At 43.7% G+C, this 27,884-nt stretch overlaps 1 protein-coding gene across 1 annotated transcript in view; it reads right to left on the bottom strand.

The window, feature by feature from the left end:
• Nucleotides 1-27,884, bottom strand: part of LOC140205313 (endoplasmic reticulum-Golgi intermediate compartment protein 2-like) — a 61,887-nt gene that overhangs the window by 14,985 nt on the left and 19,018 nt on the right. The window contains exons 5-10 of the mRNA XM_072272862.1: nt 21,568-21,608; nt 21,380-21,481; nt 18,916-19,011; nt 14,535-14,590; nt 9,641-9,739; nt 1,944-2,041 (exon numbers count right to left, since the gene is read on the bottom strand). Of these exons, the coding sequence (XP_072128963.1) occupies nt 1,944-2,041; nt 9,641-9,739; nt 14,535-14,590; nt 18,916-19,011; nt 21,380-21,481; nt 21,568-21,608 (492 nt within the window). The remainder of the gene's footprint in view (nt 1-1,943; nt 2,042-9,640; nt 9,740-14,534; nt 14,591-18,915; nt 19,012-21,379; nt 21,482-21,567; nt 21,609-27,884) is intronic.

Below are 27,884 nucleotides of genomic sequence, written 5' to 3'. Positions count from 1 at the left end.
GGACAGGCTAGATGCAGGAAGATCGTTCCCGATGTTGGGGGAGTCCAGAACGAGGGGTCACAGTTTGAGGATAAAGGGGAAGCCTTTTAGGACCGAGATTAGGAAAAACTTCTTCACACAGAGAGTGGTGAATCTGTGGAATTCTCTGCCACAGGGAGCAGTTGAGGCCAGTACATTGGCTATATTTAAGAGGGAGTTAGATATGGTCCTTGTGGCTACGGGGATCAGGGGCTATGGAGGGAAGGCTGGGGCGGGGTTCTGAGTTGGATGATCAGCCATGATCATAATAAATGGCGGTGCAGGCTCGAAGGGCCGAATGGCCTACTCCTGCGCCTATTTTCTATGTTTCTATGTATAGAAAATAGGTGCAGGAGTAGGCCATTCGGCCCTTCGAGCCTGCACCGCCATTTATTATGATCATGTTCCTGATATATATTGCTCATTTATTTATATATATATATATATTTTTTTTCCTTTTTTTCTATTTGCAGTTTGTCTTGTGCACATTGGTTATTTGTCCACCTGTGTGTTTTTTCATTGTTTCCATGGTGTTCCTTTGTATTTACTGTGATTGCCTGTAATAGAATGAATCTCAGGGTTCTATGGTGACATATATGCACTTTGATAAGAAATTTGAACTTTGGTACACAGGACATAGGCACAGGCCCTTCAGCTCACGATGTGACTAACTAATGCTTAGAGCAGCAGCACATACAGAACACTAAAGGATTAACATGGCTACGTGTTCAGCCCAGTTGTCCTGTCCTTCCACCAGACTGAGCAGAACATCATTCCCTATGGCATAGGCAAATGGGGAGGTTTGATGGAGGTATACTAAATTATGAGGGGTATAGATAAGGTAAATGCCAGCAGCCTTTTCTCACTGAGCTTGGGTGAGACTAGAACTAGAGGTCAGAGGTTAAGGCTGAAAGGTGAAATATTTAAGTGGAATCTGAGGGGGAAGTGGTGAGAGTGTGTAATGAGCTGGTAGTGGAAGTGATGGATATGGGTACAATTTCAACATTTTGGAGAAGTTCGGCTAACTACATTGATGGGAGGGGGTTGGAGGGCTATTGTCTGGGTGCAGGTTGGTGGAACTAGGCAAATTAATAGCTTGGCTGGACTAGATGAGCCCAAGGGCCTGTTTCTGCGTTGTAGAGTTCTATGACTACGTCTACCTCTTGAGGTTAGTTGCAAATGCACTGCTTCTTACATTACAGATGACCATGAGTGACGCTCCGATAGTGGGGGGGTGGGCGTGGGTAAAGGAGAGGGAACCTTGGATGTCGTGTCCTGCTGTCTATGTGATACGCAAGCCAGGTCAGTACGATATAGAGAGCAAGCTGTTGCCCATGTAGTAGGGTCCCCTCTCCATGCATCTGATGAATCTAAAGGAACGGCAGAGACCGAAACAGTTTGGCACCAGCGTTGTCACAGGAGTTGCCAGTCAGTTTTGAACACAACGTAGGACTGCCTTAGGGACTCCAGCTCTGGGTTTTTCCTCTGGGTTTACCCCCCAAAGCCTTCCCCATGAGTGGGTTTAGCTGCAAGGCAGTGGATGTTTAAGATCAGAGTCTTCCTTCTCCAAGATGAACTGCCAACCATGGCTGATGAGCCCCATCTGCCCAAAGCCACTGGTTTTAAGGCACCAGTAACCCACCTTTGCCCCTTTTCCTGTCAGTAGAAATGGTTTCACTGGATTTAGTAGCTAAGTCTCTCGTGAAGGCCAGGAGCTGGACTTGATTGTCAGAGGCTATTTGAGATGCACGTCATTGGGAGCACTTATTGGTAGTGGGAACTTATCCCCATTACCTCCCACAGCTATGACAACCTTAAGGAACCATACACATGACCACAAACACCATTCTCCGGCAATTGAGGGAAGGTGCAGATGTTGAGTGAGTGAAGTTCCCTTTCCCAGAACCACCGGTGTTCTCACTCACCTGCTCTGAGACCGAGTATTGGTAGGTGCTTGTGGAGAACTTGTAGGTGTTTATCTCAGTTGGCACGACTATCAGGAAATAACGGAACATGTACAGTCCTGTGAACAAACATAGAAGTATCAGACATTTAAACCAGCGTTGCATAAAATGGGATGCTTCAAGTTCAAGTTTAATAATTGTTCAACCACACGAAAGTAGCCAAACAAGATGCTATCCCCCCCAACGCCAACGTGCAAAACGCATTACCAACAGCACACGGCGTGTATAATTACGACAGCAGAAAAAACATACAATCACAAAAATATATACATGTAGCCTCAGTGTCCGAGTGGTCTGGCCCGTAGATTGATGGTGCCCATGTCTAGCGTGTTCTTTCACCGAGCCGACACTGGAGAGGAGCATCGAGTGAGAAGGCCAGCCCCCAAACCTGTGCGGATTCCAGCGTGCCCACAGCTGGAAATCTCCACGCACTCCCTGACTGTGCGCCTCCCCCACCCCCAGATGGCCGTAACAGGCGACTCTGCAACATGATTTTAAATTAACTCAGGTGATGTGGCAGAGGGTGGCCAGCGTTTATTGACCATCTCTAATTGATAAATTGGTTGATTGTTGTCACGCATACCAAGATATTGTGCGGGATATAAAGAGTTGTTTGGCATGCCATGCATATAGATCAATTCTTTGCAACATTTTTGAGGGAAAACAACAATAGAATGTAGAATAAAGTGTAACAGCTACAAAGAAAGTGGAGCGCAGGCAGACAATAAGGTGCAAGGTCATAATGAGGTAGATTGGCGGGTCAGAGGCCTTTATTGTCGTACTAGGGGACCATTAAAGAATCTAATAACAGTCTATCCTTGAACCTGGTGGTACGTGCTTTCTGGTGTTTGAACCTTCTGTCCGAGGGGAGAGTGGAGAGGAGAGAATGCCTAGAGTGGATGTGGTCTTTGTTCATGTTGACTGCTTTCCTGAGGCAGTGAGCAGTGTAGCCCGAGTCCATGGAGGAGAGGTCTGTTTCTGTGATGTGCTAAGCTGTGTCCACAACTGTCTGTGGTTTCTTGGAGGTCACACACAGAGCAGTTGATGCATTCAAGATGGAAGTTTTCTATTGTGGACCTACGGGTTGATGGGGACATGCCAGTTGGGAGGAGGGGAGAGGAGAAAATGTTCAGAGTGGGAGGGGATCTTTGATTATGTTATCACTTCAAAGTTGAGTACTCCAAGGAAATGCACCCGGTCACAGGGAGACACTTGACAGAGAAAGCACTGGTGTTCGGGATGGAACCAGGGTTGCTGCAGCTGCGAGGTAGCAGCACTACCTGCTGCGCTGCTGCAGACATTGGAAATCTGAAATAAAGCAGAAACATTCAGCAGATGAGGAAGCGTCTGTGGAGAGGAAATGCTCAACTTCAGAGGACTTTAGCCTTGGGTTGTATCTCAGTAATAATCTGGTGAAACAGTGAAGCATATGTTTCCAAAAACTTTGACAAACTTCTATTGATGCACAGCGGAGAGTATCCCTGGTTGCATCATGGCCTGGTCTGGAAACACCAATGCCCAGGAATGGAAAAGGTTACAAACAGTGGTGGATAGAGCCCAGTCCATCATGGGTAAAGGCCTCCCCATCATTGAGCACATCTACATGGAGCACTGCCCAAACAAAGCAGCATCCATCAAGGACCCCCATCATCCAGGCACGCTCCCCTCTTGCTACTACCTTTGGGCAGGAGGTACAGGAGCATTAGGGACCTCACAACCAGGTTCAGGAACAGTTATTACAATTCAACCATCAGGCTTCTGAACCGGCATTCACCACAACACTGAGTTGATTCCATAACCTATGGACTCATTTTCAAGGACTCTTTAAAACTCATGCTCTCGGTATTATTTTTTTATATACAGTAATGTTTTACACATTGATTTGTCAATCTTTGTTTATGTATAATTTTTCATAAATTATTTTTCCTGTAAATGCCTGCAAGAAAATTTACATACATATACATACAGTATACAATATACATATACATACTTTGATAATAAATTTACTCTGAACTTTGAAATATTGACCCTTTCTCTCTTCCACAGCGGCTGCCTGACCTGTTGAATGTTAACAACGTTTTCAGTTTTATTTTATATTTGTGGTCCATTTGGGCTTTTACATAAATCCAGTAGTTCCAAAATCTATTATAGATTCAAACTCTTTATTCCAAATGTATTTCTTTCTTTTTTAATCTTTTTATTAATTTTCAGGTTCATAAACATAGTAACAGTAGTAAATACAAAGAGATTGGAATTACATTATTGGTAATAGATATATGCAAGTAAAACTATAGATAATACAAGTATACTAGACCTCCCAAACTCTCAATATGGTTAATCATGATAAAAGGAAAAATAAAAAAAATCACAAGAAAAAAAACCCCAAAGTAACAAAAAACTAAGAAAAAAATACTAAACTAAACTAAACCAAAACCTGATCAAAACAAAACAAGGCTGGGCTAATAAAATACATTGAATACAATCATTAATGTCGACAACTCCGCTGCTGTATCCATATATTCTAGATTAATAAAAAGGATTCGGAAAATGTCAAGCTACATCATATGAAAGTGTTGAATAAATGGCTTCCAAGTCTCTTCAAATTTAACCGAAGGATCAAAAATGACACTTCCAAATTTTTCTAAATTTAAACATGATATAGTTTAGGAAAACCATTGAAATGTAGTAGGGGGATTGGTCTCTTTCCAATTCAATAAGATGGATTTTCTAGCCGTTAATGTAACAAATGCAATCATCCAACAAGCTGAAGAGGATAAAGAGCTATGATCCATCATTGGCAAACCAAAAATTGCAGTAATAGAGTGAGGTTGTAAATCAATGCACAAAACTGTTGAAATACTCAACTGATATCATGGAAAAAAATCTTAGGTTTAAATCCTTAACATAAGGGTTTAATAACAACTATTTATGATATAATTCTGAAAATACAGCCAGTTATATTGGACAAAATTAAAAATAAATGGGAAAGGGAACTTCAACTTCACTTACCTATAGAGAAATGGGAGAGAATTTTTCAATTAGTTAGCTCTTCCTCTATACGTGCTAAACATACGGTGATACAATTCAAGGTGGTACATAGGGCTCACATGTCTAAAGATAAACTAGCTCATTTTTACTCCCATATAAATACTGTTTGTGACAGATGTCACTCTGAGATAGCTTCTTTGACTCACATTTTCTGCTCTTGCCCTCTTTTGGAAAAAATTTTGGAAAGATAGTTTTAATATTATTCCAAATATATTTAATTAGAATGAAAGGAGAGATTACTTATTTATGTAATGAATTCATATTCCCCATCTGTCACACTGGGATTTAAACAAGTGTCTGGTTCGGTCTGGTCAGTATGACATCCTGTGTGTCACTATTCGGGTCAAAGTGCAGATCGGAGAAAATGGGATGAGGATTCATCAATCAGCATTATTACATCCTCAAAATATCCCAAAGCTCTGCGCAGCGGCTGGCTATCTGTTCAACAGCAGAATGCTCGATTTTGCAGAGAAAGTGCTGGCAGCCACCCCCACAACCTCAATGAAAGATATTAAAAGACATTTATTATCAAAATATATCCATATAGTATACCCTGTGATTTGTCATCTTGCAGGCAGCCACAAAGAACACGAACCTCAGAGTCCCTGCAAGTGAGTCCACGGCTGGTTCATCCTTCATCCTCGGCCTCGATACCTTAATCTCTTAATCTGGCACGGCGCTTAAATCCGCTAACCATCCCTCCACTCAATCTGGCTTGAAGTCCACCAAAAGCTAGTGACTGGTGGAGTGGGGTGCAGTGGGTAGCCCTGCTGCTTCACACCTGCAGAGCCCTGGGTTCGATCCTGACATTGGGCGCTGGTCTGTGTGGAGTTTGCACATTCTCCCCGTGATCTGCCTGGTATTTCCCAGGATCCTTTGGTTTCCTGTCACATCCCAAAGGCATGCACGTTGGTAGGTCCATTGGTCACTGCGACTCTTCCCTGGAGTGTCATAGCTCCACCCATAAATGTGAGGCTGTTGTTGGTCAGAGTCAGCCATGGATATTGTGTCCCAACTGTCTAAGTGATACGCAAGTCAGGGCAGTATGATGTGGAGAACAAGCTGTTGCCCATGCAGCAAGCTTCTCTCTCCACACAGCTGATGAATCCAAAAAAACCCAGCAGAGACAGATACAATTTGGCACCAGTGGCGTCACAGAAGTTGCCAGTCAGTGTAGAAGTCAATGGTGGACTGCCTTAGGGACTCCAGCTCCAGATTTTTCCTTGGGGTTTACTCATGAAACCTTCCCTGTGAGTAGGTATAGCCACAAGGCAGTGGAGGTTTGAGATCAGAGTTTTCCTTCTCCTAGATAAGCTGCCAACCACAGCTGATGAGCCCCATCAGGCCAAAGCGACTGGTTTTAAGGCACCAGTAACCCATTAGTCCCTTGTCCTTTCAGTAGAAATGGTTCCGTTGGGCTTAGTATTTAAGACAGGCATGAAGGCCAGGAGCTGGACTTGGTTGTCAGGAGCTATTTGAGGTACACGCCATTGGGAGCATTTAATAGGTCATGGGAGCTTATCCCTGCTATCACTTCTGGCTATGACAACCTCAAGGAACCCACCCATGGCGCTGTGATCTTGTAATAGTAAGGGAAACCTGTCAAGGCTATCAGTAGAGTCATAGAGCACTACAACATAGAAACAGACCCTTCAACCCACCTACTCTATGCTGACCTAATTTTCTGCCTAGTGCCAACTACTTGCACCTGGAGCATATCCCTCCATATGCTTCCCATCCTTGGACCTATCCAAATTTCTCTTAAATGTTGCAGTTGAACCCATGTCTACCACTTCTGCTGGCAGCTGGTTCCACACTTACCCAGCCCTTTGAGTGAAGAAGTGGTAAGTCTTTGAAGTAACGTGCAGGGCTATAGGGAAACGGTTCCTTAAGGTTGTCATAGCCAGAGGGGGTGGGGTAGGGAGGAGGATAAGCTCCCGTAAACTATTAAATGCTCCCAGTGATGTGCATGTCAAATAGCTCTGACGACCAAGTCCACTCCTGGCTTAGCTACCAAGTCCGGCAGAACCGTTTCTACTGACAGGAGGAGGGGAATAGGTAGGTTACTGGTGCCTTAAAACCAGTCAGTTCGGGTAGATTGGGCGAGTCGGGTATGGTTGGTAGCTCATCTAGGAGAAGGGAAACTCTCCTAGATCTCAAACCTCTGCTGCTTTATGACTGTACCCACTAATAGGGAAGGCTTTGGGAGTAAACCCCAAGGACAAATCTGGAGCTGCAGTCCCTAAGACAGTCCTATGTTGAGTTCAGTGCTGACTGGCAACTCCTGCAATGCTGCTGGTGCCAAACTGTATCAGTCTCTGCTGTTCCTTTGGGTTCATCAGCTGCGTGGAGAGGGGGAGCCGGCAGCTTGCTCTCCATATCGTACTGCCCTGGCTTGTGTATCATGTAGAAGCTGGAACACAATATTCAAGGTCGACCCCAACAAGCAGAGGGCCTCAAATGGGGAAATAAGGGTGAAAGTGTACTGATAATTTTATAGGGTTGTACCAAAGGAAAGCAGGCCTTTTAGTCCATCTACACTACATCCTCTTGCCCGCATTAGGTCTGAACCCTTCCATGTCGCACCATGTACTTCTATGTACTGTTGAAGGAAACTTTCCTGAACACTTTTGACAAACTCTATCCCATCTGTCCTTTTACAGTATGAGATTCCCAGCCCATCTGTGGAAAGTTAAGATCACCTACTATAACAATCTTGTGTTTCTTTCAACAGTCTTCAATCTCTTTACAAATTTGTTCCTCGGAATCCCTAGGAGTGTTCAATGTTCTGTAATGTAGCCCCTTTAACATTGTTATACCTTTCTTATTTCTCAGTTCTCCCCATAATGCCTCGCTAGTCAAGTTCTCCAGTCTGTCCTGACTAAGCACTGCCGTGACATTTTCTCTGACTGGTAACGCCACTCCTTCTCCTTTGTCACATCTAAAGCAATGGAATCCTGGAATATTGAGCTGCCAGTCCTGCCTTTGCTGCAATCAAGTCTCGCTAATGGCTACAATGTCAAAATTCCAAGTGTTGATCCATGCCCTGATCTCATCCATGTTTCCTCTGATACTTCCAGCATTAAAATATAGGCTGTTCAGGACACTAGTACCATGTTTAACCTTTCGATTCCTAACTTTGTCTGAGGTCTTACCAACATCTGCCTCTAAAACCTGTTCATGGTGAAACTTCGGAAATGCCTGCTTCGCTGCTGCCGCTACTACTGTGTGGTCCAGAGTCTCCGGAGAAGGCTCCGCTTTGCTTGTTGCTCGGCAGCCGGGGCGGGGTCGAAGCACTTGGCAGAGGATGGTGCTCGGAGGGGCTGGTCGGAGGCTCGAAGTTTTCGGACGGACTCAGAATCCGCTGCGGTCAGGTGCTTCCAATGGTGCTGCATCGGCAAGTTGGCAGCGTTTGGAGGTTCATGGTGGGGAGAGTTCCTCCCTTCTGCCACCTGCATGAGATGATGAGTCTATCGGGACTTTGAGACTTTTTTTTTACCGTGCCCATGGTCTGCTCTTTATCAAATTATGGTATTGCTTTGCACTGTTGTAACTATATGTTATAATTATGTGGTTTTGTCAGTTTTAGTCTTGGTTTGTCCTGTGTTTTCTTGTGATATCACTCTGGAGGAACATTGTATCATTTTTTAATGCATGCATTTCTAAATGACAGTAAACAAAAACTGAACTGAACTAACTGTTCTGGCACTCTGGTTCCCATCCCCCTGCAACTCTAGTTTAAACCCACCATGCAGCATTAACAAATCTTCCCACTAGGATATTAGTCCCCCTCCAGTTCAGGTGCAAACCGTCCCTTCTGTACAGCTCCCACCTTCCCTGGAAGGGAGTCCAATGATCCAAAAATCGTATGCCTACATCAACTCTTTAGCCACATGTTAAACTGTATAATCTTCTGAGTTCTGGCCTCACCAGTGCATGGCATGTGTAGCAATCCTGAGATCACAACCATGGAGGTTCTGCCCTTTAACTGAGCACTTAATTGCCCTGAAATCCCTGTGCAGAACCTCATCACTTGTCCTACCCATGTCATTGGCAGCACAACTACGTTTCCACGATCCAACACTCCCTTTTTCTACTTGGTCAGTGGACCTGATCGAAATCCCTTCATTGCAAACTTATGTGTGGTGACATTTGTGGGCTGCTCCCAGCACAATGCTCACTGATTTGATTTGATGCAAGCGATGCATCTCACTGTGTGGTGAATAAACTCTTCTCAGGCTTCTTGCCGGATATAAGTAGCGATTATAATTGACGTTTCAATGACAAACTCTGCCATCTTCATCAGGGATGATGTCCTGGGCATGTCTTGTCCGGTGGTATTTACAAATATTTGTCATATACACTGGGAAAGGACTAGATCCTTTTTCATTTCACTGTTATGTTTCAATATAGATGTGACAAATAAAACTAATCTTTTAATCTTTAAAAGATCTTTTAAACATTGATCTCTCGTTTATCTACAACCATTGAGAGAAATCTGTTCCCAAAATATCCTGATCAAAAACAAACAAGACTGTAACTCACTGAGTATCTAATGACATGTATTTTAAAGTTGTGCGACAGGAATGTCTTTGTCCAAGTTCACTCACTTGAGTCTGTTATCTTCTCACTGCCATCTAGTGGATGGATCAATCCAGGGCTTGGCATTCCGAAGGAGAAGTGGTTGATCCGATGGGAAAAGTTGTACACTGCAAAGGAAGAAGTTATGGAGTGTTAAGGCCAATGTTCCCTCTATTATTTTTACAGCTGCAGAGACCAACCATTGCTCTGAGCAAGAAATGTTTACATGGCCTGAAAACTACGTGACACTTTAAATTTTTTGTGTAATATTATGCACATCAAACAAACACAAAACACAACTCACAACACTAGTAAATAATGTCAGGCAGACAGGCACAATGGTGAATATAAAATGTTTTGTCCAGATTGTGTCAGCGTTCAGTGGGCCAGTGGTTTATTAACAATGAACTACCAACTTCCATTCTGTGTTTATTGTTACAATTTGTAATAGTGTTGTAACTTGAAACACTGACAACATAAATACATTGAGGCTCTAAAATATTTCCAAATAAAGGTTGGGGTATGTTTATTACAGAAAATATATAGATTATATTCATTAACATAATTAATTACAGGGTATTCATAACTGTATTAACATAGATTTCCAAATTATATTAACATTATTTAATATACCCATGACTCTAGTACTCAACCTCAATGGAAAAAGTCTGCTTGCATTTACCCTCTCTATACTCATAATTTTTTATACCTCTATCAAATCTCCCCTCATTCTTCTATGTGTCGAGGAATGATCTTCTGGCCATTCCAGCAGAAGGGTGGCATGGTTGGAATGAACATGTGGTAGGTTTAGTCCAGGTAGCTTGCCAGCAATCAGTGTGGGCACAATGATTAAGTGACCACAGCAGTATTCTGTGAGTCTCAGACGTTACACCTCAACCACTGATCCCTCTAGGGTGCATGGGTGCACAGTAACTGAAATGCTCCCACGCACATAGTCTTTGTCGCTGTGCAGCTAAAGACTATGTGCGTAGGAGCATTTCAGTTGCTGTGCACCCATGCACCCTAGAGGGATCAGTGGTTGAGGTGTAACGTCTGAGACTCACAGAATACTGCTGTGGTCACTTAATCATTGTGCCCACACTGATTGCTGACAAGCTACCTGGACTAAACCTACCACATGTTCATTCCAACCATGCCACCCTTCTGCTGGAATGGCCAGAAGATCATTCCTCGACACATAGAAGAATGAGGGGAGATTTGATAGAGGTATAAAAAATTGAGTATAGAGAGGGTAAATGCAAGCAGACTTTTTCCATTGAGGTTGAGTACTAGAGTCATGGGTCAAGGATGAAAGGTGAAATATTTAAGGAGACCATGAGGGAGAATTTCTTCACTCAGAGTGGTGGGAGTGTGGAATGAGCTGCCAGTGGAAGTGGCGGATGTGATATTGATTTCAACTTTTATGAGAAGTCGGATAGGTACATGGATGGTAGGGGTATGGAGGGCTATGGTCAGGATGCAGGTCGATGGGACTAGGCAGTTTAAATGGTTTGGCATGGACTGGATGGACTGCTTATGTTGTACTGCTCTGTGACATTATTTATCTATTTATCTAATACCTGTAGCTGATTTTTTATTGTAATTTCACAGATTGTGAATAAACACTTCTCAGGCTTCCAGCTGGGTACAGGTGTCGATTATAACAAGGTTTTGATGACAAACTCTGCCACCTTCAGAGTTTAGAAAAAAATAGGTGCAGGAGTAGACCATTTGGCCCTTCGAGCCTGCACCGCCATTCAATATGATCATGGCTGGTCATCCAACTCAGAACCCTGTACCAGCCTTCCCTCCATACCCCCGATCCCTTTAGCCACAAAGGCCATATCTAACTCCCTCTTAAATATAGCCAATGAACTGGCCTCAACTGTTTCCTGTGGCAGAGAATTCCACAGATTCACCACTCTCTGTGTGAAGAAATTTTTCCTAATCTCGGTTCTAAAAGGCTTCCCCTTTATCCTCAAACTGTGACCCCTCGTTCTGGACTTCCCCAACATCGGGAACAATCTTCCTGCATCTAGCCTGTCCAATCCCTTTAGGATTTTATAGGTTTCAATCAGATCCCCCCTCAATCTTCTAAATTCCAACGAGTATAAGCCCAGTTCATCCAGTCTTTCTTCATATGAAAGTCCTGCCATCCCAGGAATCAATCTGGTGAACCTTCTTTGTACTCCCTCTATGGCAAGAATGTCTTTCCTCAGATTAGGGGACCAAAACTGCACACAATACTCCAGGTGTGGTCTCACCAAGGCCTTGTACAACCACAGTAGTACCTCCCTGCTTCTGTACTCAAATCCTCTTGTTATAAATGCCAGCATACCATTCGCCTTTTTCACCGCCTGCTGTACCTGCATGCCCACTTTCAATGACTGGTGTATAATGACACCCAGGTCTCGTTGCACCTCCCCTTTTCCTAATCGGCCACCATTCAGATAATAATCTGTTTTCCTGTTTTTGCCACCAAAGTGGATAACTTCACATTTATCCACATTAAATTGCATCTGCCATGAATTTGCCCACTCACCTAACCTATCCAAGTCACCCTGCATCCTCTTAGTATCCTCCTCACAGCTAACACTGCCGCCCAGCTTCGTGTCATGCGCAAACTTGGAGATTCTGCATTTAATTCCCTCATCCAAGTCATTAATATATATTGTAAACAACTGGGGTCCCAGCACTGAGCCTTATGGTACCCCACTAGTCACCGCCTGCCATTCTGAAAAGATCCCGTTTATTCCCACTCTTTGCTTCCTGTCTGCCAACCAATTCTCCATCCACATCAATACCTTACCCCCAATACCGTGTGCTTTAAGTTTGCACACTAATCTCCTGTGTGGGACCTTGTCAAAAGCCTTTTGAAAATCCAAATATACCACATCCACTGGTTCTCCCCTATCCACTCTACTAGCTACATCCTCAAAAAATTCTATGAGATTCGTCAGACATGATTTTCCTTTCACAAATCCATGCTGACTTTGTCTGATGATTTCACCGCTTTCCAAATGTGCTGTTATCACATTTTCGATAACTGACTAGCGGTTTCCCCACCACCGATGTTAGGCTAACCGGTCTATAATTCCCTGGTTTCTCTCTCCCTCCTTTTTTAAAAAGTGGGGTTACATTAGCAACCGTCCAATCCTCAGGAACTAGTCCAGAATCTAACGAGTTTTGAAAAATTATCATTAATGCATCCACTATTTCTTGGGCTACTTCCTTAAGCACTCTGGGATGCAGACCATCTGGCACTGGGGATTTATTTGCCTTTAATCCCTTCAATTTACCCAACACCACTTCTCTACTAACATGTATTTCGCTCAGTTCCTCCATCTCACTGGACCCTCTGTCCCCTACTATTTCCAGAAGATTATTTATGTCCTCCTTAGTGAAGACAGAACCAAAGTAATTATTCAGTTTGGTCTGCCATGTCCTTGCTCCCCATAATCAATTCACCTGTTCCTGTCTGTAGGGGACCTACATTTGTCTTAACCAATCTTTTTCTTTCCACATATCTATAAAAGCTTTTACAGTCAGTTTTTATGTTCCCCGCCAGTTTTCTCTCATAATCTTTTTTCCCCTTCCTAATTAAGCCCTTTGTCTTCCTCTGCTGAAGTCTGAATTTCTTTCAGTCCTCAGGTGAGCCACTTTTTCTGGCTACTTTGTATGCTTCTTCTTTGGAATTGATACTATCCCTAATTTCCCTTGTCAGCCACAGGTGCACTACCTTCCTTGATTTATTCTTTTGCCAAACTGGGATGAACAATTGTAGTAGTTCATTCATGCGATCTTTTATACCCCTGTTGTCCATCTCTCCTGATTGGTTAGTCCTCATCCTATCAGGTTTCTGTTATTCCACCTTGTTTATAATCGAATCAAAGACCTTTGCCTTTGTTAAAATATTTTCTCTCTAGTTTTATTTTAATGGCTTCCTTTACTTAGGTGGTCCCAAAAGCCATTGGTGCGGCACAGTAGTTTTATGCCGTCAAAGTTAACCCTATGGCCATTGCGAATGCAGTGTTCTGCTACCGCCGATTTCTCCAGGTATCCCAAACCGATATATCTCCTGTGCTCCTTGATGCGGGTTTCCACCATGCGTTGCATCTGGCCGATATACACAGCTCCGCGTTCACAGGGAATCCTGTAAAAGCCAGCTGACCCGAGTCCCAGGTCATCTTTGACCACCATAAACTGTGATTTGAGCTTCCTTACGGGTTTGTGGATGGTATTAATCCGGTATTTCTTCAGGATCCTGACGATCCTTCCTAAAACCAGGCAGTAGCAACAGTTTCCTCCTTGTTGTTAGAATTCCTGGTTTTTCCGTCGGCCTGATCGATTTCCTTCACCTTGTAGATATTTTGTAGGAATGTTGTGCATAATTGTCATTTCCTTGGGGAGACTCTCCAGATCCAAAATAGTTCTTTTTGCACAGATTGCCTTCTTTTGCATATTGGTTGTTTGTTAGTCTTTCTCTGTGTGTAGTTTCTTATTTATTCCATTGTATTTCTTTGTTTTCCTGTAAATAAATCTCAGGGTTGTTTAAGGTGACATATACTGTACGTACTTTGATAATAAGTTTCTTTTGAACATTGAAATTTGATGTATTCAGTCCAACTGTGCCTGAGTTTGGCATGGGCGAGATGGGCTGAGGAGACTGCCTCTGTGCCATCTAGCTATGACTCTTTAAGGTGTTTAATTGGATTTTTCCCTGCTGGAGATGTTAATCAGGCAGAACATAACTCATAGTGTAAAATGAAAGGCTTCACTGATTTCCAGTTTGGATCTTGCCAAGGTTCCCAAGGTGACCAGGGCCCTGTACAGGTCAATAATGGCCACGAGTTCTTCTTGCTCTAACTATAACTCAAGCTGCATGTTTCGAGGAGAGATAGGTTATGAATTGTACCAAAGTACCTTCGAGATTCTTCACTGAGAGCACGTGTGCGTGGCCTAGAGGTAGCTGATGTGACCTGGAAAATAACCAGAATCAGGTTTAATATCTCTGGCATATGTCGTGAAATTTGTTGTTTTGTAACAGCAGTACATTGCAATATTTTAAAATACCATAAATTATAGTAAGAAATATATTAAAATTAAATTAGTGCAAAAAGTGAGCAAAAAAAGAAAAAAATAGAGGTAGTGTTCATGGGTTCATTGTCTGTTCAGAAATCTGATGGTGGATGAGAAGAAGCTGTTCCTGAAATGTTGAGTGTGTGTCTTCAGGCTCCTGTACCTCCTCCTCGATGATAGCGATGAGAAGAGGGCATCCCGGGTGATGGGGATCCTTAATGACGGATGCTACTATTCTGAGACATCACCTTTAGAAGGCAATCAGGAAATGTCAGGACGTTGAGAGAGTGTGAAGGTAGTCATAGAGCACGGAACACAAACTGTTAGGGCCACAATTCTCATGCCAGGTAGCAGGTGCCCATCTACAGTAATTCCAGTTAGTCAGTGGCATTCTGTGCCAGAGTTTCAAAATGCATGTCTAAAATCTGCTTAAATATTGTGATACCTGCCTCCACTAGCTCAAGGCTGTTCCAGAATTCCGTCTCTCCCTGAGTAAAAAAAAACTTTCCAAATCTTTTTCCCCTTAACTTCAACATATGGTCTGATTATAGACATGGTATTGCAGGAAAGGTTCTAGCATGAATAAAGCAGTGGCTGATTGGTAGGAGGCAAAGAGTGGGAATAAAGGGAGCCTTCTCTGGTTGATTGCTGGTGACTAGTGATGTTCCACAGGGGTCTGTGTTGGAACAGATTCTTTTTATGTTATATGTCAGTGATTTGGATGATGGAATTGATGGCTTTTTTGTAAAATTTGCAGATGATATGAAAATAGGTAGTTTTGGCTACAGAGGGCTTAGATTAGGAGAATGGGCAAAGAAATGGCAGATTGAATACAGTGTTGGGAAGTGTATGATCATGCACTTTGATAGAAGAAACGAAAGGGTTGATTATTTTCTAAGTGGAGAGAAAATACAAAAATCTGAGGCGCAAAGGGATTTGGGAGTCCTTGCCCAGGATTTCCTAAAGGTTAATTTGCAGATGGAGTCTGTAGTGAGGAAGGCAAATGTGATGATAGTATTCTTTTCAAGAGGACTAGGTTATAAAAGCAAGGACGTAATGTTGAAACTTTATAAAGCACTTACTTGGAGTATTGTGAGCAGGTTTGGGCCCCTTATCATAGAAAGGATGTGCTGAAACTGGAGAGGGTTCAAAGGAGGTTCACAAAAATGATTCCAGGATTGAATGGCTTGTCATATGAAGAGTGTTTGATGACTCTGGGCCTGTATTCACTAGAATTCAGAAGAATGAGGGGTGACCAAATTGAAACCTATCAAATGGTGAAAGGCCTTGATAGAGTGGATGTGGAGAGGATATTTCCTATGGTGGGAGAGTCTAAGATCAGAGGACACAAGCTCAGAATAGGGGGCCTTCCATTTAGAACGCAGATGTGGAGGAATTTCTTTAGTCAGAGTGGTGAATCTGGGGAATTCTTTGACACAGGCAGCTGTGGATGCTAAGTCTTTGTGAATATTTAAGGCAGATTCTTGATTGGTCAGGGCATGAAGGGATATGAGGCGAAGGCAGAAGTCTGGGGATGAGAGGAAAATTGGATCAACCATGATGAAATGACAGATCAGACTCAATAGGCCAAATGGCCTAATTCTGCTCCTATATCTTATCATCTTATATGAATGGCTGTATCTATTAAGTAAGTTATTCTTGCTTGTTTATCCTGTAATATTATATCCAGACAGTTGTATGGTTTTTCCTATCTGTAATAACAGATTGGTCGTAATATAATTTGAGTGATTCTGACTCTAAAACTGGATCAAACTTGTATTGATAGTAAGGCATGGTTTCTTTTATGAGTTTATATTTTAAAATCAATATTTTGGTGAATGACACTTGCCACTTGATTGTGCCTGTGTAAGTAATCAGATTGAGTTAAACTGCTGCAGGATCCTGTAATGTGTTAGATTGTTGCTGGTTCCTCTTGGCATTTTCTGTGTTTACTGTCTTGAAGTTGTTGGTCTTTTATTATGTACTTTTGATAATTTTTTTTTAAATCCTGTATTGCCACAAGGAACTCTCCTGTTTCTGGGAAGAGGTCTCTAACTGAGCCAGATATTCAACACTTCCTCATCAACATCTAGGCTGCTCAGATTGTGTGGATGTCTTCCATGAAGGGTCATGGTCTTACATTGGTTACTTTCTCTTCAATAGTGTTTATTATTGTTATATTTTTGTATTTGCACAGCTTATTGTCTTTTGCACATTGTTGATTGTTTGTCCTTGTTGTGTGCATTTTTTCATTGATGTCTTTCTATTTAGTGTGAATGCCCACAAAAAATAAATCTCAGGGTTGTATATGGTGACATAAAGGTACTTTGATATAAATTTTGGTCAATGCCAGTTCAATTTCAACATTTCAGAGAAATTTGGATAGGTACATTAATGGGAGAACTGTGGAAGTTTATGGTCTGGGTGCAGGGCAAGGCGACGAGGCAGAATCATTGTTTGGAATTGACTAGATGTGCTGAAAGTCTTGTTTCTGTGTTGTGTGCTCAATGACTTTATGAATCTTGGTCATAGGATCATAAGACCATAAGACATAGGTGCAGAATTAGGCCATTCAGCCCATTAAGTCTGCTCCACCTTTCCACCATGGCTGATTCTAGATCCCACTGAACTTCACACACCTGCCTTCTCGTCATATACTTTGATGCCCTCAATCAGGAAACTATCAACTTCTGTTTTGAATATACCCACGGACTTGGCCTCCACGCAGTCTGTGGCAGAGCATTGCACAGATTCACTACTCTCTGGCTAAAAAAAAAAATCCTCTGTTCTAAAAGGTCACCCCTCAATTCTGAGGCTGTGCCCTCTAGTTCTGGATACCTCCACCAGAGGAAACATCCTCTCCATATTCACCTTATCTAGTCCTTTCAACATTCAGTAGGTTTCAATGAGATACCGCTGCATTCGTCTACGTTCTAGTGAGTACAGGCCCAAAGCTGCCAAATGCTCCTCCTCTTAACCTCTTCATTCCTGGAATCATCCTTGTGAACCTCCTCTGGACTCTCTCCATTGCCAACACATTCCTTCTGAGATATGGGGCCTGAAACTGTTGATAATACTCCAAGTTCTGCCTGACTAGTGTCTTATAAAGACTCGGCATCATCTTCTTGCTTTTATATTCTATTCCCCTTGAAATAGTCATACTTTATTAATCCCGGGGGAAATTGGTTTTCGTTACAGTTGCACACTAATAAATAGTAATAGAACCATAAATAGTTAAATAGTAATATGTAAATTATGCTAGTAAATTATGAAATAAGTCCAGGACCAGCCTATCGGCTCAGGGTGTCTGACCCTCCAAGGGAGGAATTGTAAAGTTTGATGGCCACAGGCAGGAATGACTTCCTATGACGCTCTGTGTTGCATCTCGGAGGAATGAGTCTCTGGCTGAATGTACTCCTGTGCCCACCCAGTACATTATGTAGTGGATGGGAGACATTGACCAAGATGGCATGCAACTTAGACAGCATCCTCTTTTCAGACACCACCGTCAGAGAGTCCAGTTCCATCCCCACAACATCACTGGCCTTACGAATGATTACGAATAAATGCCAACATTGTATTTGCCGCCTTTACCACAGACTCAACCTGTAAATTAACCTTCTGGGAGTCTTGCACGAGGACTCCTAATTCCTTCTGCACATCTGATGTTTGAACCTTCTCCCCATTTAGATAATAGTCTGCACTATTGTTCCTTTTACCAAAATGCATTATTGTAATTTCTCAACACTGTATTCCATCTGCCACTTTTTTGCCCATTCTTCCAATCTGCTTAAGTCGTGCTGCAATCACATTGCTTCCTCAGCACTACCTACCCCTCCACCTATCTTCATATCATCTGCAAACTTTGCCACAAAGCCATCAATTCCATTATCTAAATCACTGACAAACAATGTGAAAAGTAGCAGTCCCAATACTGACCCCTGAGGAACACCACCCGTCACTGGCAGCCAACCAGAAAAAGGCCCCTTCATTCCCACTCGCTGTCTCCTGCCTGTCAGCCATTCCACTATCCATGCCAGTATTTTTCCTGTGATACCACTGGATTTTATCTTGTTAAGTGGCCTCATGTGTGGCACCGTATCAAATGCCTGGTCAGCATGGACCATTTGAGCTGAAGGGCCTGTATTCATGTTGTATGACACTAATACATTTTCAAATTACCACCCCAAACCATACAACCACAGTGTCTGTGGATCATAATCACCTTCCAGCCAGAATGTGGAAGTTTCCTGATACTTTGCTGACCTCAGTCGATCCGTGAATTCTGCATGCATTCGGTGGGTCGATCGAGTCAACATCCCTGAAAGAAAAACAGAAACATTTTCTCAGGTAGTCTGGATTTCTTCTGTCCATTGGAGACTAAAGTCCACAAGCTCCAACCCTTCCTTCAGTGCGCCAAACTAATTAACTGTCCCTTAACTATAGTCAAGAGGGGGGAGGTAAGGAGGTAGGAGTTTGACTTGTGAGGCACATAAGCGTCAACACCGAAGCTACTGGCATGGCTTCTGTGGTATTTGAGACAATTATAATCAGTTTGGTTCTGGGGATGTAAGCCGGGGATGTAATTGGGAATAAGTTCCCACGACCTATTAAACGTTCCCAATGGCGTACATCTCAAATAGCTTCTGACATCCAAGCCCAGCTCCTGGCCTTCATGTGTGGCTTAGCTGCTAAGCTTGGTGGACGCATTTCTACTGAGACGGGGCAAAGGCTGGTTACTGGAGCCTTAAAACCGATTGCTTTGGGCAGATGGGGCTTGTCAGCCGTTCTTGGCAGCTCATCCAGGAGAAGGAAAACTGATCTCAAACCTCTTTTGCCTTGCAGCTATACCCACTCATACAGAGGCTTTGGGAGTAAATCCTCAAGGTAAAATCCAGAGCTGGAATCCTGAAGGAAATCCTACATTGAGTTGAAGGCTGATTGGCAACTCCTGCCATGTCGCTGGCGCCAAACTGTATCTGTCTCCTCTGTTCCTTTGGATTCAGTTGTCTGGAGAGGGGGAGCCTGCTGCATGGGCAACAGCTTGCTCTCCATATCATACTGCCTTGTGCATCAAGAGGACAGCTGAGATGCAACGCCATGGTCGACGCCAGCCAGAGGACAGGCTCTGGTTTCTTAAGTGTTCAAGAAAGAAAAGAATACTTTGTGTTGATACAACTTGGTGATGTTGTCTGCAAAGTGATTGGATTAAAGGAACAAATCTCAAATGCTAATTTTGTTTTTTTTTAAAAGAATTTGACAACATTTACACAGTAGCTATTTATTAGGTACCTCCGTTACCAAATAAAGTGGCCACTGAGTGTATGTGGACAGAACATAAAACAGTACTGCACAGGAACAGGCCATTCAGTCTACAATGTTTGGCTGAACCAGCTGAAAAGCAAATCAAAACACCAAAACACTAATCCCTCCTACCTACGCAATGTTCATATCCCTCCATCTTCCTCACATCCGTGTGCCTATCAAAACATCTCTTAAAAGCCTCTAATGTATTTGCCTCTACCACCATACTAGGCACTCTAGGCATCCACCACTCTGAGTAAAAAGATTTACCCCCTCACATCCCCCTTGAACCTATCCCCTCTCACCTTCAGTGCATGCCCTCTGGTGTTAGACATTTCAACCCTGGGAAACAGATGCTCCCTGTCCACTCTATGCCTCTCATAATCTTGTAAACCTCTGTCAGATCTTCCCGCAGCCTCTGATGTTCCAGAGAAAGCAACCCAAGTTTGTCCGTCCAACCTCTCGTTATAGCACATGCCCCCTAAACCAGGCAAAATCTTGGTAAAGCTCTTCTGCACCCTCTCCAAAGCCTCAACATCCTTCCTATAGAGGAGCAACCTGAACTGTATGCAGTACTCCATATGTGGCCCAATCAGAGTTTTATAAAGCTGCAAAGTTTATAATGTTCATGGTCTTCTGCTGCTGTAGCCCGTCCACTTCAAGGTTCGATGTGCTCTGAGTTCAGAGATGCTCTTCTGCATATCATTGTTGTAGCATGTGGTTATTTGAGTTACTGTCGCATTCCTGTCAGTTTGAACCAGACGGGCGATTCTCCTCTGACCGCTCTCATTAACGATGCTTTTTCATCTACAGAACTGCCACTGATTGGATGTTTTTTCTTTTTACACTACCATTAACTTGAGAAACTGTTGTGCATGAAAATCCCAGGAGCTAAGCAGTTTCCGAGATACTCAAACCAGCTCGTCTGGTGCCAAGAGTCATTCCCCAGTCTGAGTCACTTATCACATTTCTTCCCCATTCTGCCTTTTAGTAGAGTTCTTGATGGGACATGCTCATCTCAACCACATCACTACAGATGGAGATTAGAACCACAGGATGGAGTCATTTTCTCAGTGTGAGGTTGTCCAATGCTGGAGGACATCATTTAAATTGAGAGGGGGAAAGCCTGACAGAGATACAGAGTGAATGTCAGAATTCTTAGCAGTGTGGAGGAACAGAAGGACCTTGGGGTCCACATCCATAGATCCTTCAAAGTTGATAGGGTGGTTAAGGCGGTGTGGTCAGGAAGGGCAGAGCAGTTGCCATCCCAAGTCGTGATGGATCCAGATGCAATGCTTTTTTTGCATCACTAAAAATTGGTGAAGGTTGACAGGGACATACCAATCTCGAACCTTCTGTCTCAGTGCCATCAACAAAAGCCTTACTTTGGACCCTCTGCTGGAGCCGTCCAGTTGAACGATGACTTTATGAGGGAATCCAGGAGTTTGTGTTCCATCTGCAGCTGTCGATTAATATCCTTCATCTTCCTGCAGGGAATTGGAAACTCATGTGAAGACTGGTTCATACAAGCACTTACCTAATTATCATGGAGACAGTCCTTCTCCAAACTTACCTCTGCCAGACCCTGTCCTTAGCTGAGAGCTCAAAGTTGGTCTAAATATCAAAGAAAGACATAACATGAATCAGTCAGGTCTCTCACACCCGCTGCCCGGTGGTGCTGATGTGTTTATTTATTTATAAAGGGATACTCTACAATGTGGAACAGGCCCTTCTGGCCTTTGAGCCTCACCACCCAGCAACCCACCTAGTGAAATCTAGTCTAATCACAGGACAATTTACAATGCCCTATTGACCTACTAACCAGTAGGTCTTTGGACTGTGGGAGGAAACTGCAGCATCTGGAAGAAACCCATGCACACATAGGGAGAGCGCACAAAGTTCCTTAGAGGATGCTGGAATTCAGCTCTGCATTCCAACACCCCCGAGATGCAAGGGCACTGCACTAACCGGTATGCTACCATGGCATCCATGTTCTTGGACTCTTAACACTACCTCTTAGTTATTCTGCAAGATGGACCCTTCACCTCGCAATCTACCTTGCGAGGTCAAGAGTCCATCTTACAGGAAGCCAAGACCTTTTACTTACACATTATTGTCTGCCTGCACTGTACTTCTCTGTAATGGTATTCTGCATTCTGTTATTGTTTTCCTTTGTTCAACATCAATGCACTGACATGATGAAATATCTGGGTGGATGGTATGCAAAACAAAGTCTTTCTTTGTACTTCAGTGCAATAACAAATTCACAAATTTTATCCTGTTATTGTCACTTTGTGAGTGGCAGCTTGGAGATGCGTCTCTCCCAAAGGAGGTGTAAGCCACTCCTTCCCTCTGCTAGCCTGCAGGTCACCCTTGGGCAAGGTGTCGCACCTGTTTAGCCCCCGATCAGGGTCATGTGAAGCCATGGGATCAGGTGGTGGATGATCGTATGAACGGCCAGTGCACATCGCAAGACCTGGTTATGCAACCACAGACGCCAGGCAGACAATCCCCAAAGAATATTGATAATAGTTGTGGTCACCCATCTTGTAAAGACACCGTCCAGAAGGCAATAGCACACCGGTTCTGTGGAAAAATCATGGTCATAGAGCAAGATCACTCACTCCATATGGCACGACACATAATGACGCTGCTGACATTGACACTTCAGCATTCCTTAGGGCCATAGAACACTATACCCCCACAGAACCCATCCCTTTGGCCCATCTAGTCTGTGCTGAGCTATTAATCGGCCTTGTCCCATTGACCTGCACTCAGATTTTGTCCCTCCATACCCCCCTATCCACTTACTTACACAAACTTCTCTGAAATAGTAATCAAAAAATGATATCGTATCTGTTAAATAGGGGCCGTGGACAATTCTGATTTGATGGAGAATGGACATGAAAGCACAGAGGAACATCTAGAGAAATTTCTGAAACGCCCGTCCGCTTCTGTCATTACTGTGTGGTCGTGAATCTTTCAGAGGGTAGGCCTCAAAATCCCCGGCCTTGCCTGCTTTTGGCGACCGAGATGGAGGTCGAATCGTTTGGCAGAGATGCCGCTCAGTACTCGGTGTCTGAGAGCTGATCAGAGCTCGAAGTTTTCAGATGACTCAGAATCGGATTGTGGTCGGCATGGCAGGGAGAGTTTTTCTTCCTTCTCCCGTCTGCGTGAGATATGGGACATTTGAGAAACTTTGAACTTTACTGTGCTCACGGACTTTCTTCATCAAGTTATGGTATTGTTACACTGTTTGTAACTATATGTATGTAATAATTATGTGGTTTTGTCAGTTTTTTCAGTCTTGGTTTGTCCTGTGTTTTGTGATATCACACCGGAGGAAATAATGTATCATTTCTTAATGCATGCATTACTAAATGGCAATAAAAGGGGACTACGTGTCTTCATAACCTAAAATACCCGCATCCACCACTGGCGCTGGCAGCTTATTCCACCCTTTCACCATCCCTGAGTGAAGAATTTCCCTCACGGGTTTCCCTTATATATTTCACCTTTCACCCTGAACCCATGACCTGTAGTTCTAGGTATTTTTTGCACAGTAGTAGATTACACTGCAATCTTTGTCTGACTCTGCTCAGGTGTGACCGTCGTGTATTTACTGTACTCATTATCACCATGGGCACTGCTCACTCTGAACTTCACACTAGCAAAGAATTTCATCGCACAATGAACAACAGAACAGGCTACACAAGATCAGGCCCTTTGGCCCACAATGTTGTGCTGAACTAATTGTATTTCATTTTTTTATTTTGATACATGTCACAATAACAGGCCCAGCCAGCCCAACTACACCCACGTGACCAATTAACATTAACCTGTTTGTCTTTGGAAGAGACGTACACTAATAATTCCTAGTCCCTTCTGCCTACATGTGGTCCATGTCCCTCCATTCTTTACACATTATATATGTTAGTCTAAGAGCCTCTTATACACCTCTGTTGTAAATGCCCCCACCAGGCCTTCCCTGAGGCATCGTGTTCCAGGCACCCACCATAGAACATCGAGCAGTACAGGAACAGGTCCTTTGGCCCTCAATGTTGTGCCAAACCAAATAAATTAGTAATCAAATGGCCAATTAAACTAATCTCACCTGCCTACACAATGACCACATCCCTCCATTTTCCTCACATTTGTCTGCCTATCCAAGTGTCCTTAATAGTCTGTAATGTATCTGCCTCTGGTAGCAGTTTTCAGGCACCCACCACTCTGTAAAAAGTGTCTCTCACATCTCCTTTGAAATGACCCCTTCTCATCTGAAATCCATGCCCTCCGGTATTAGACATTTCAACCCTGGGAGAAAGATATTGTCCATCTGCTCTATTTATGCCTCTCATAAACCTCGATCAGATCTCTCCTTGGAATCCCCCGCTCCACAGAAAGACATCCAAATTTGTTCAACATCTTAGCAGGTGTAGGCAGGCAGGAACAATTGAGCTACTTGAGTATAAGAAATGCAAGAGAACCCTTAAGAAAGCAATCAGGTTGCTCTAGTAGACAAGGTGAAAGAATCCCAAGGGCTTCTACAGATACAGCAAGGGAAAAATGATAGCAAGACATAAAATTGATCCGCTAGAAGACCAGAATGGTAATCTATGTGTGGAGCCAAAGAGATGGGAGAGATCTTAAATGGATTTTTTTGGGATCGATATTTACTCGGAAGCTGGACATAGTCTGTAGATGTGAGATAATGCAGCAGTGAAGTCATGGACCCTATAGAGAATACGGAAGAGGAGGTGTTTGATGTCTTGAGGCAAATTATGGTAGATAAATCCCCAGGGTCTGGGCCTGTGGGAGGCAAGTGCAGAAATTTCAGGCACATATTTAAAACACCCTTAGTTATGGGTGAAGTGCCAGACAACTGAAGGACAGCTAAAGTTGTTCAGCTGTTTAAGAAAGGTTCTAAAATTAAACCAGGAAATTATAGGCCAGTGAGCCTGACATCAGTGGTGGGAAAACTATTGGTGTCATAAGGAGGCGTTGGGAGTGGACCCAAATGCAAGACACATACACTGAAGTACTAGGAACAGGACGAGGTTTATCAAGAAAGCAAGGGAAGTCAGGAAGAAGGGACGCTGGACATTGACACAGGCCCCAGATGAGACTAGGATACAGGGCCTGGGCTAGGACATGGACAAGGAACACGGAACCCGGACAATGGACTCCGGAACCCGGACAAGGACCTGGAACCTGGTCTTGGTTGGGACTAGGAACCTGGGTCTTGACTCGGAACTGGAATCCAAGTTTAGGCTAGGACAAGATGTGGCTACAGGACAGGATGGGAGACTCCAGCACCGGACGAGGGAAATCCAGCACAGGGCTGGGCAAAGTACTCCTGGGCTTGGCGAGGCACATGGACAGGACAAGAATACGAAGCCTTGGCTTGGTTTTGGGAGACAGGAACCTCTGAGCCTTGGACCTGCTACTTGGGAACCTCGGACTCGGAACTCCGGAGCCGCGGAGCCTTGGACTTGGAACTCAGGAACCTCAAGAACATGGAACACAGAGCCGGGACCCTTCCTTGGGAGCAGGATGTAGAGCCGGGACTCGTACACAGCGTACAGAGCCAGGACCCCCTCCTTGAGAACAGGACCAAGGGCTGGGGCTCTTTCTATACACAGTACACTGAACATGAAGAGACAGTTCTCCACGCAGGCAAGGACACAAAGAGACAATTCTAAACAACGACAAACTGTTCCTTATCTTGACACAGCAAGGCCCCGGTCTTGCTCCAGCGGTTGAACGACAGCATTGCAGGTGAGGTTTCAGGTGAAGGCTTCAGAAGGAAGGAGAAGGGAAGGGACAGATTCCACCATAGGGTAATGGCAAAGTTGGCCTGACTTACCCAACAGAGGCGAGGACGGGAAGGCAGCTCAATCCAGGGTGGCTCCAAGTCTTGGGGCGGCCAGCAACCTTGGCTGGCTACGGAAACAGGCAAATCCATATCTAGCTTGGAGTGGCAGACAGCCACTCAGCTGGCACCAGAAACAGCCAAATCCATACCATAATGACTGCTCCAACAAGAGACAACAAGGCTCCATAAAGCAGTGGTCCTCTAACCAGGCCAAGAGATCACAAATGGCTGCTCTAGCCTTCCACCGGCAGGTTACTCCAAGGGGATACTGACAAGACAAACTAGAACCCACACTCGAACCCAGGGCCACTTATATTCCCAGCCCCAAGACGAGCATCAGGTGCCTATGATTAAGACCAACTGAAACAAGGGACAGCCGGAAGACCCGGAGTCCGGAGTCCACGGACTGGACCATGAACTGGAATACAGACTTCACGGACTGGACCATGACAATTGGAAAGTATTCTAAGTGACTGGATATACAAGTATTTAGATAGACAGGAACTGATTAAGGATAGTCAGCATGGCTTTCTGTGGTAAGTCATATCTAAGCAAGCTTATGAAGATTTTCTAAGAAGGTTACCAGGAAACTTGAAGAAGGTTGTCTACATGAACCTTAACAAAGGCAAGGCCTTTGACAAGGTCCTGCATGAGAGACTGGTCAAGAAGATTCAGTTGCTTGACATTCAAGGTGAGGTAGTAACTTGGATTAGATATACGCTTTGTGGAAGAAGCCAAAGACTGGTTATAGATGGTTTCCTCTCTGAGTGGAGGCTTGTGACTAGTAGAGTACTGCAGGAGTCAGTGCTAGGTCTGCTGTTGTTTGTCATCTATATAGATGATCTGGATGATAATGTGGTTAACTGGATCAGCAAATTTGTGGGTGACACCAAGATTGAGGGTGTAGTGGACATTGAGGAAGACTTTCAAAGCTTGTAGTGGAATCTGGACCAGCTGGAAAAATGGGCTGAAAAATGGCAGATGAAATTTAATACAGACAGTAGTGAAGTATAGGACTTTTGGGGGACCAACCAGGTAGGTCTTACATGATGAGTGGTAGGGCACTGAGAACTGCTGTAGAACAAAGGGATCTGGGAATACAGATCCATAATTCCTTAAAATTGACATCACAGGTAGATAGTGTTGTGAGGAAAGCTACTGGCACATTGTTCTTCATAAATGAAAGTATTGAGTACAGGAGTTGGGATGAAAATGTTGAAATTGAATAAATTGTTGGTGAGGTCTAATTTGGAGTGTTGTGTGCTGCCTTGGTCACCCACCTACAGGCAGGAAGTAAATAAGCTTGAAAAGTGCAGAGAAAATTTATAAGGATGTTGCCGGGACTTGAGGACCTAAGTTCTAGGGAAAGATTGAATAGGTTAGGACTTTATTCCCTGGAGCATAGGAGAATGAGGGGAGATTTGATAGAGGCATACAAACTTATGAGGGGTATAGATTGGGTTCATACAAGCAGGTTTTTCCCACTGCCCTGAAGGGCCTTGGCCCAAATGTCGACTGTTTATTTTTTTCCATTGATGCTGCCTGAGCTGCTGAGTTTCTCCAGCATTTTGTGTGTGTTTTCCCCATTGAGGTTGGGTGAGACTAGAACTAGAAGTCATAGGTTAAGGGTGAAAGGTGAAGTATTTCAGGGGATCCTGAGGGGGAGCTTCTTCACTCAGAAGGTGGAATGAGCTGCCAGCAGAAGAGGAGGATGTGGGTTTGATTTCAACATCAGAATTTATTTTCTTGCAGGCGTTCACTGTAGAAGAAATAAAATAGAATTTATGAAAAGCTGACAAAAACTGACAACCAACATTGTGATACTGCTGTGTAGTGCTCTGTGTTCTATGTCACCACGTACTACCTTGAGATTCATTTTCTCGCAGACATTCTCAGTAACTACAAAGAAACTTAATAGAATCAATGAAAAACTGCACACAACAAAGAGATAAACAAGCAAGGTGCAAGGACAATGAACAGCTATACATAAACAAAGACTGACAAGCAACGTGTCA

Source organism: Mobula birostris, chromosome 11 (assembly GCF_030028105.1).
Source record: "Mobula birostris isolate sMobBir1 chromosome 11, sMobBir1.hap1, whole genome shotgun sequence".
Classification (NCBI taxonomy): domain Eukaryota; kingdom Metazoa; phylum Chordata; class Chondrichthyes; order Myliobatiformes; family Myliobatidae; genus Mobula; species Mobula birostris.
This window is presented reverse-complemented; position numbering and strand designations above follow the sequence as displayed.